The following is a 9946-nucleotide window of genomic DNA, read 5'->3' on the forward strand; positions in this document are numbered from 1 at the left end:
AAAGAATTTTTTAATTTAATATTAAAATAATATGCATTAATATCACAATTTAATCACTAGAAAAATACTATTGAAGGATATCTTAGTAATAAAATAATGTAATCATTACAAAATATTTTGAAAGATATTTTCTTAAAAATCCAATTTAAACACTAGAAAAATAATTTGTTAAAAGATATTTTAGTACACAAAATTTAATCACAAAAAATAAAATTTTTTCTAAAAGATATTTTTGTAAAAAAATTATTTTTTCTTAAAAAATTAGTAAAGTTGACATTAATTAACACAAATTTTAAAATGAATTAAAAATAAAAATTTTTAAAAATTATAATGGAGAAAATTGTATATTTTAAAAATATAAATGAGTGGAGTGTCATTTTAGCATCTCTTAGAAGAGGGAGAGTCGAATTTTTTCAAAATTTTGAATTTTTTAAAAAATGAGAAAAAACATGTGAAAGGACTAATTTGGTGCGTGACATTCGATTTTAGAAACTAAAATGAGTCATTTAATGCAAAATAAAGTACTAATTCAATAATTTGGTGCATCTACATTGACGACATAACGGATGACACGTGGACGCATACTGTTACAACACATGATCAAATAACATTGTGACCAGCCACACATCTACTCACAACATTGTGGGACATTTGCCCTCCTTAAATATTAAATTTGTAGAGAAAAATCGAATTTGTTCAATTTAAGTTATACTCCTTACAAATTTTTCAACTAACGAGTAATAATTCTTTTTTGTATTATATTATATCTTGTATTACTAATAAGCATATTAAACAACATGACCAAAACATTAAATGAGAAGAAAATACCTTTTGATTAACATACTTTACATGCATTAATTAAAATGAGAAAAATCTTGATTAATAGACTTTGAATTTTAAATATTTAAATATATTAATGTTAATTTTTATTTTTGATTAATAGACTTTGATTAATGTTTTTTTTGTATTATTTTTGCCTCCAAGACTAAAAATTTCTGAATCCATCACTGATTGTTACACGTGACACAAACGTCCACATGTCACTGGTCAACATATTATCATACCATTACACGTGACTAAATCATTAAGTGACACATGTCACTAATAGTTTCACATCATCAAACTATATCATCACATCCTTAATAGAAAATGAGTCAGGGACTAGCATGATACACTTTTGTCAATCCTACAACACTAATCTCAGAGACCATTTTAGAGCTTAACTCCTCAAATCTATGAGATTTAGCCCAACAGTTCAAACTAAACAATGCCAAGAATCTAAGCAAGCTAATCATTGATGATCTCAAAACAAAAGACATCCCTGCAATTGGCACCGAGAATAATAGATGAAAATAAGAGTAACATTGAATATGACACTTTTTAATACAATGAAAACCATAAGACAGAAGAATTGAGATTTCAGAAACTATCTATAGTTACACTTCTTTACCCTTTTAAAGTCTCATCAACTACACTAATCTTGGCAGTGTATTTGGCAAAATTTACCTTCTTAAGGCTTCTTTCCAGCTATATCTTCCAGTGTGAGATTCAGTGTATCAATTGAACCTTTCTTAACTTCTTCTCCTTGCGCAGCAAGGTAGTCCTCTATGCTTCCTGGCTCACCAAACCATCCAAGACGATCTGCAATCAAGTGAAGGTTATTACACCCTCCGCATCTCGCCACCACCACGCCTTTCTCATATGACTCTCGACAAACTGTCTTGACGGATCTTGTTTCGCAGACTTTGCATGTGAAGATCATAGCGAGATCATGCCTCGACGATGCTTTCAAATTTGAGATAGCAGAAAACTTTACTGGAGGGTTCTTATTGATGCTCATCGATGTGGAAACATTATCCAGACTTGAAGTAGACTCTGCGCCGTCAGCTTCGTTGGTTTCGATATCTTCAGGAATGGAATTGGTTGGATCTGTAGTTGTTGAGACCGCTTTATGAAATCCAAATCTGTTTAATATTGAACTGGTAGAAGAATGCCAAGATGCTGCTGCCATTAAACAATATTAACCTATTAATATTGACTCCTCTTCAATCTTGTATACATGCTGGTAAAAGCTTTATGCACACATCAAACATAGCATAAGTAATTAAAGAATCACTCAACTCAAAAAGCTTAATATTTTAGGTGAAAGACCAACAATGAATTTAAAGTTAAAACAAATCAATCTATCCTTTTTGCTCCAAACTCACATTTTGCCTTGCATAATATAGATGACAAAAATAATAACAACTAAGCTGAGTTCAATTATATGGATCAAGCAAGGCCACAGTGCCACCTCATAGATCATATATGTCTTTAAACCATTTATTTATAAACATATTTTAATAATTTCCCTCTTAAATTTTTCGCAAGTCTCTCTCAACCTCTAACTACTGAACTACCCCCATCTAATCCACTCTCCTAATTAGTAATCAGAGCCTCCACGACGTTTCTATGATCATGTTTGTATACCTAAGACAAGATTCTACCATCTTCCTTTGTAATCGGCGACATTCATAGGCAGATATCAACATAACTTTAAACCCATAATTTAAACAAGCCAGTCACCATACTAGAAAATTAGTCACTGAGCTTGAACCATGGAAGGGAGTAATTTGTACATTTCCAATATGCATTTGGTAGCAATGCTCTACAAGTTCATGATTATACCTTATTAAACTGTGTGATTCATTCTAGTTTCAAAGGGGGTGGCTGCTACTTGATCCCCTACAAATCCCTAAACCCTAATAAGAGGCACAAAATTTTCTGGACAATTCCTGTCTTTTTGAACCTTTTCTTATAAGAGACAGAATCCAAAAGCAACCTTGGGAACCAAACAAAGCCACTAGCTAGAAGTTACAATTACTCTTCCATGAAACAATTAATTAATTACGAAACGAAAAAAATAAAGAAAAGTTTTATAAAAGGTTCAGTTCGAACTTCGAACCAAAGAAGATAGCTTGAAGAAACTTATTACTAACGACGACGATAATAACAAACATAATGCAAATTGGGTGGGGGATAGTGAAAGATGAGACTTGCCTTGAAGACTGATGAGGTTTGGAGGATGTTGACGGGATTGAAATGATGAGAAGAATCGGCGCAGAACCATTTTGCTTGCCGCCATGGGAGGACTCACCTGCTTAGCTCGCAACACCATAATGGAGCGTCACCTCCCCAACTTTCCATTCTGTGTTTTTGGGCTTTTTTTTTCTTCCTTTCCAACCTTCTATTTTTGGGCTTCAAATGTTTCATCTTGACCCATTACCTTTTTTGTTATTGTAAAATGTTCCCTTAAGCAAGTCCAAAAACATAAAAGATGAGAATACCCAAAAAAAAAAGTAAAAAATAAAAGAGGTAATGACCAATTCGGTACCCGAAAGATTCAAACGCTGACATTTTGGTACCCAACTATTGATATTGACAAAAAGGTACCTGAATGATTTAAAATTTTGCCAAGCGTGTCCAAGAGCTTGCCGGAACATATCTCCGGTGAGTACGATGCTTACGTGGTGGCCCGTTTTTGCTGACAAGGTTAGTGTTATGTTAGATGGAATTTCTAATTTTAATTATTCTTATCCTACTTGGAAAATAAACTAAACCTAAGTTGAACATTAGTTTTGCCCCAAATTAATTTTGCCCTAAAATCCAATTTTGCTCTCCTCGCTCTCTCGTAGAGCACGATCCCAATATGGAAGATGCAAGCAGCTAGGGCTCGTGGAAAAGGTGGAATCGTGAGAAAGCACTCATCCATAGCCTTCGACGTTGATGGTGGTTCTGGAGTTGGTAGTAAAATCTACGATGGGTGTTGCTTTTGTCCCCTTCCGGTGGTTCCGTTGAAGTCGAAGACAAGTAGCAACCCTGATAGATGGTTTCTACGTTGCCCTCTGTGGAAGGTAAGGTTAAAATGTTGATGTTACGTGAGGAAATGATGCATTCTTCCTGGGTTTATTTTCTCCACTTTTCAGATTTACTTTCTGATCTTCTCTGATTCATGAAATTTTTGTGCCATGCTAGAACACACAAAGACGTTGTGGGTATTTTCAATGGTTGGATGAAATTGAAGAGCAATGTGTGGAAGGAGAAGTTTCTTCGGAGAATAGCAACATGGTGGGCATAGCAGACCCAAAAAAGAAAAGCAGAATCAACCAGAAGGGTAGTGATGGACGGGAAAGGGATAGGATGATGATGGTGCTTCCTATGGTTAATGACATGAAGGAGAAACTGAAGATGGTTGAGTTCTTGTTGATTGTTATCTGTGTATTGCTTGGGTTAAATCTGTATTTGAGTCTGCTGTGTATAGCTAAGTATGGTCAAATTTAAGATTTTAGGAATGAAATTTTGTTTATTTGTAATGTTCTCCTAATTGTAATTGAGATGAATTAATGGATGCACTCTTATTTGTCTTCTGTGACTGAGTTATTGCTTTTGAATTGTGAGCAAGCCATATATAAGATAGGTTAGCCATTGATTAAAAAATGGCATAAACAGAAGCTGTATAAAAACACCTGTCTCATAGCATGAAAACATAATCTCATAGCATGAAAACATAATCCATAAGTATCCAGAGTAACATATCTCAGACCCAAAATAACAAAAGTTTTGCCCCAAAAAACCTATCATGGCATAATGATAGTAATGTTGATAACAAAATGGAACTAAAAACTAAACATGCCATAATGGCATTTAGTTGCATAGTATCTACATCAAGTCCAACATGGAACTAAAAACAAAATGAAAACCCAAGAAAGAAAGCTATCACTTCTTGATGCTTGCTGAAGGCTTTTTCTTCTTCAAGGATGGGGTGGGCATGAAGCCTGTGAACCTGCTCTGTGTGGCTGGGCTTGCTGCTGCCATGGTTTCCCTAGTCACAGTTGGTGGCCTAGAGGATGCTGAATATTGGGCTTGCAGAGTAGGCCTACCCAAAGGACCTTGTGACATTGACCCAGGCCCAGTACTTGATCTTGCAGCATTGGTTGGTGTGGCTGGGATCTGACAATTAGACCCAGCATCATGGCTGGCAACCCTAGTTTGAGGTGCTGTTGGGGTTGGGGGTCTTCTTCTTCGAATGGTCCTGCCCCTGCCTCTTGTTACTGGTATTGGTGGTGTTGGCTCTAATGGCCTTGCTGCCACTGGAGGTGCTGGTCCTGAGCTGGTTGCTGGTGTAGTGGCTGCATTAGGGGGTGCAGCAGTTGTTGTGGTAGACAAATCAGCCTCAGTGTTCTGTATGAGTTGGGTGATTAGTTCCAGGTGCAACATTTTGAAAAGAACAAGGTCTGAATTAAAATACAAAAGTTTACCTCATCAGGTTGACTCTGTGGGTAGTTTTGAGTGAGGTTTTCCTCATCTGCAACATGTGCAGCATGTGCAGCCTCCATGGTCTCCTCCCAATTAGCTTCTTGCTCTCTAGCTTCATCCTCATCAATTCCTTCCTCTTGAGCTGCTGCTCCATTTGATCTCTCAGGGCAAGTCCTACTATTATGTCCAACCTTGCAGCCAGGCAATAAATAAATTAAATCAGTATCCAAACAGTTTATATATCATTGAATAATATTATGTAAGTAGATAGTAGATAATAAATTTGTTTCACTTACTCTCTTGCAGGTTTGACATGTTATTTGGCCATATCTTCTCTTGGCATGGTATTGGCTCCCAGAGTCTTGCTCGCTGCTGTCCTTCTTCCTTTTCTTGGAAGGTCTGCCAATAGGCCTCTTGTATGGAGGAGGCAAACAAGGCAACCCTTCATGGTGCTCCCAATACTCTTGGTCATCTGCTCTGTTTGGGTTAGGCACCTCTACCCTTGGTGCTTCATCATCCTTTCCAGATACAATCCTCTGCCCAGATGGTTGACGCCTAGGATGATTTCTCCTAGAATTTGTCCTATCCTTTCTTTGTGTTTCTGTATCTGTTAATACATCAGGTGATACTTGTCAACCATCATGCAATATTTATCAAAAAATATTGTAACAAAACAGAAATAATATGTTTACCTGCTGCATTTTCTGTAGCTGTTTCCTCTGCCCTCAAGTCATCCACCACTGGTTCTTCAAGGTTAACACCTTCATTGGCAACATGTGCCATGTGCCAAAGTAGAGATGGACAGTGTTGTCGTTTTTAATTGCACTCTCACACATCCTCATCACTTCAGCATCTGTCCTTAGTACTCTAAGACCCTGACCTAATTCGAAACCAGGTTCTAGCCAATACGCCTCATTATATCCAGGGTAACCCAGGTCTAAAAACAACCCCTCAACAAAAAATAAATTACATGTCTCCACATTCACCCTGTGTATCTCAGTGACTAAACCCCCTTCGTATATCACATTCCCATCTCTAACCTTTTTCAAGCAACCCATGTGATGATACACAAACGTAACTAAACGATCCATCTAAGAAATAGTAGAGAGAAGATACAATGAATAAACAAGATGTCACCAGCAAACGCAAAATACCAGAACTTAAACAAAGAACATGAAGCAGAACGTACCTCTTCGTAGGGTTGCTCCTTGCAAACAATGGTGATCCCACGATGCCACTTGAGAACCGTTACCCTTGAATCGATAATGCCTCTCGCCTTGTATCCTTCTTCTTCGCGCCAAGCTTCGAGACCAACGTCTCTCCCTCTCTATGTGACCTTTGATTTTCACTAGTGACACACTATGACACTAACCACAGTAACTCAGTAACTAGTAACTTGGTATATGCTAATTGGGTTTTAGGGCAAAATTAATTTGGGGCAAAACTAATGTTCAACTTAGGTTTAGTTTATTTTCCAAGTAGGATAAGAATAATTAAAATTAGAAATTCCATCTAATATAACACTAATCGGGCACCGATGCAGCGGCTCTTGCTTCGACACCGTACTCGAGCCATACGGCGCGTTGCTTCCGGACAACGACCTAGCTTTAGTGCAATAATGTCTTTGATTCATGTCATGGGGGTTCGGCTATATTTTTATGTTGGTTGCCGAAGACCTAACACAACCCTCCTCCTTTATCCGGGCTTGGGACCTGCTATGTACCGCAAGTGTAACATAGGCGAAGTTACTAGAATATAAATACACATTAAAAATAAAATAAATTACATATGTATTTATACACAAATATATTAATGATTAATTTTAATAGCTAATTTTAGTATACGAATAATATTTTTGATAAAAGTAAATAAGAGGAAAATGTCTAAGTCAGACAATAAAATTTAATGTAATTCTAAGATAATTCTCCAAAGTTTTTAATTCCTCCGGTCTTAACTTTACGGATAAAGTTTGCTAAGAAGTTCAACCCATCTTTGTTAAATTAATCCCCTTGAGTAAAAAAGAAAGAATGGATAGTATTTTGAATTATAAGTGTCCTCTGTTTCATTTGTTGAAAAATAAATCTTTACTTTCAAGTTGAAGAAAGTATGGTAAAGACTTTTTTAACCTCCTTTTTAATGTAATGCATTATGCTTATGCATGCCATTGAGTGGGAGCGAAGACACAGTTTTCATTAGCATAGTCAAACTCATGATAGATATTTGTGTGATCAGTGGTCAGTTGGTCACAACTGATAATAACTTGACCTAAAATCCTTTGACAATTTTTATACGGAAGATCGCATTAACTCAAAGTGTTGTTCAAATAAATAATATATTTTTCTAACAAAGCGGTTTCAAAATAGAGACCTTTAATCTCGAATTGTCAAACCGCTGTTATATTTGGCTTGAGGCAGGTTTGTGCGAGCTTAATTATTTGTCGGCTTGTTTGTGTTTTAAAATTTAAATTACTAGTTTTGTTTTATCTTTTAACATTTCTTGACTTTTCATACTTTGTATTATTTCATCTCATATATATGAACAGTGAATCTAGAACTACCCATTTAAAGGGGGGCTTCCAATTAATAATGTCATTAGTGAAAATAATTATTGAATAAATATCTAAATTAATTTTCAAAGAATTTTATATCAGATAATTTAGATCTTGATGATGAATTTAGAAAACTTGAAATTGTTGTGATGAATAAATATTATTAAAAAATATTAATTAAAAAAATTGTTAATTTAATATTTGTTTCCAATTATTTGGTTAATGGGTTTGTTAGTGTGTAGAAAAAATAAAATGAATTTATTTGTTGGGTTAAAAAGCAATATAAGTCCAAATGTGATGAAAATGTGATCAGTCTTTGTGCAAAATATTTCAAACTATGTGGCTGAATTATTTAAGTGGATAGGAAAAGATAATTGGGTCAAGATATTTGTAAACAGCCCAAAACAAATTTCTTCCTAGACCAACAAAGGTTGGTCCGAAATTGAAAAAAGAGAGAAAGACTACATACAAGCCACAGTTGCCCACTTTCTTATGATGGTGGAATTCAAATGCTAATTAAATTGAATGCATTTATTGGTTACTGAAACTCAAATTTCAATTTGATTAATTGCTGACATTGGTAATTGAAACTCACATTTCAATTTAATTTAATTTTACATTGAATACCTTGTCTCTTCTCTCTCTTCTCTCTTTTGCTTTTCGATTGTCACTTCAAATAAGTAAGAGCAAGTTATTAGAGAAATAAACAGTGAGACTAACGGAAGAAGAAAAGGCTAGGATGAAGAAAGTCAATGAAGAAGGAAGATCTGAAGCATGGTGTGGTTAGATCTTTGCCATTGAAGGCAAGATTTTTAAGAGGAGCTTCAAGATCTTCCATACCAAAAATAAGAAAGATTCATATCGGTCAGAGAAGAAGATCATAGTGGGTAAAGCTCATCTCCATTTTTGTTATTCTAAGATAGAAGGTAGCTACTGGAGCTACATAGAGGAAGAAGCAAATATGAAAAGGAAGGAACTGTCAAGGATCAGAGATTCATCAAGGGTCAGAGTTCTTTCTTGGAGCCAAAGTCAAGATCAAGCGCTCAGATTGAAGAAGCTTGATGAGAAGGGATGAGAGAGGTATATGCATATTGATTTTCGGTTTTTTCTCTCTCTTCTCTTTGTCCGAACCGAAGCTGCTTGTTTGTTGGAGAAGATGTTGGTGGTTTGGTTGAACCGGTTTCAATCTTGGAAGCTTTTCCTTCTATAAAAAGGGTGAACGGTCAAGGGTTGCAGTAAGGAGAGAAAGCACAAAATTCTCATAGCTACCCTAAGCTAACAGAGTTCTTCTCCTTCAATGAGTTTCATTTTGTTTTCTTTTCTTTAGTTTTGTCTGTCTGAGTCTCATGGTAAAAGGCAAATAGAGTGAGATTTGTAAGAAAAAGCCAATGAGAGGAAAAAGGCAGTGAGCAAAATTAAAGAAAAAGCCATAGATGTCTAAGAGTTCCTTTGTACATCTGTATGTTGTGTTTCATGATCCTGTGGGGATTCCCTTACAAGTTGGGTTAGCACTTTGTAGTTGAAAGCTTGGTAAGTGTCCAAGTCAAGTTCAGATCAGATTTGGGGATAGAATTTGGATTTGTCCCAAATAGGAATGGGTAGTTCCTAGGGAAGAATTGGTGTATGTAATCTGATGATTATAGTGAAATTCCGTTACAGTTGTTATGGAGACAGGATGTAGACTGCATTGCACTTAGCAGCTGAACCAGGATACTTTTGGGAGTGATTCTCTCTTTCTCTTCTACTCCTATTCTGTTTCTGTTGCGAAGGAGACAAAAATGAAAAATATCTCCTAACTAGAAAATGTCTCTTGACTTGTTATGAGACAAAAAATAGAAATATCTCCTGAAGTTATTTTAAAAGGCAAAAATTAATATTTAACAAAAAGGGACTAAGATTTAACCCCTCTTTTTTTAGCCATTGATTACCATCAGACCTCAACAAATTAATCTTTCTATTATTTTGAAATAGGAGTGTGGGATTAATTTATCTTAGAGTATAATTTTTAGGAATTTAACTGTCTTGTTTATAATAAAATTGGTTAAAAAATTATTTGTTTAATATATATATATTAAAATTTAATTGAGAATGACGAAAGAATTA

General features: G+C 35.4%; 2 protein-coding genes across 3 annotated transcripts; one reads left to right on the forward strand and one right to left on the reverse strand.

Moving 5' to 3' along the window:
• LOC107619509 lies at positions 1078–3198 on the reverse strand. Of its 2 annotated transcripts, none has more exons than XM_016321801.2 (2): positions 3040–3198; positions 1078–2001 (listed from the first exon to the last, which is right to left on the reverse strand). In XM_016321801.2, exons 1-2 carry the CDS (start codon positions 3155–3157, stop codon positions 1511–1513), a joined length of 609 nt encoding a protein of 202 aa, XP_016177287.1. In that variant the 5' UTR covers positions 3158–3198; the 3' UTR covers positions 1078–1510. The 2 variants fall into 2 exon arrangements, with proteins under 2 accessions (XP_016177287.1, XP_020966226.1); XM_021110567.1 differs by having other exon boundaries at positions 1078–2004; positions 3040–3185.
• Positions 3331–4993, forward strand: LOC110266949. The gene is made up of 3 exons (XM_021112043.1): positions 3331–3893; positions 4015–4257; positions 4796–4993. Exons 1-3 carry the CDS (start codon positions 3696–3698, stop codon positions 4991–4993), a joined length of 639 nt encoding a protein of 212 aa, XP_020967702.1. The 5' UTR covers positions 3331–3695.

The sequence above is a fragment of the Arachis ipaensis genome, chromosome B09, assembly GCF_000816755.2.
Source record: "Arachis ipaensis cultivar K30076 chromosome B09, Araip1.1, whole genome shotgun sequence".
NCBI lineage: Eukaryota > Viridiplantae > Streptophyta > Magnoliopsida > Fabales > Fabaceae > Arachis > Arachis ipaensis.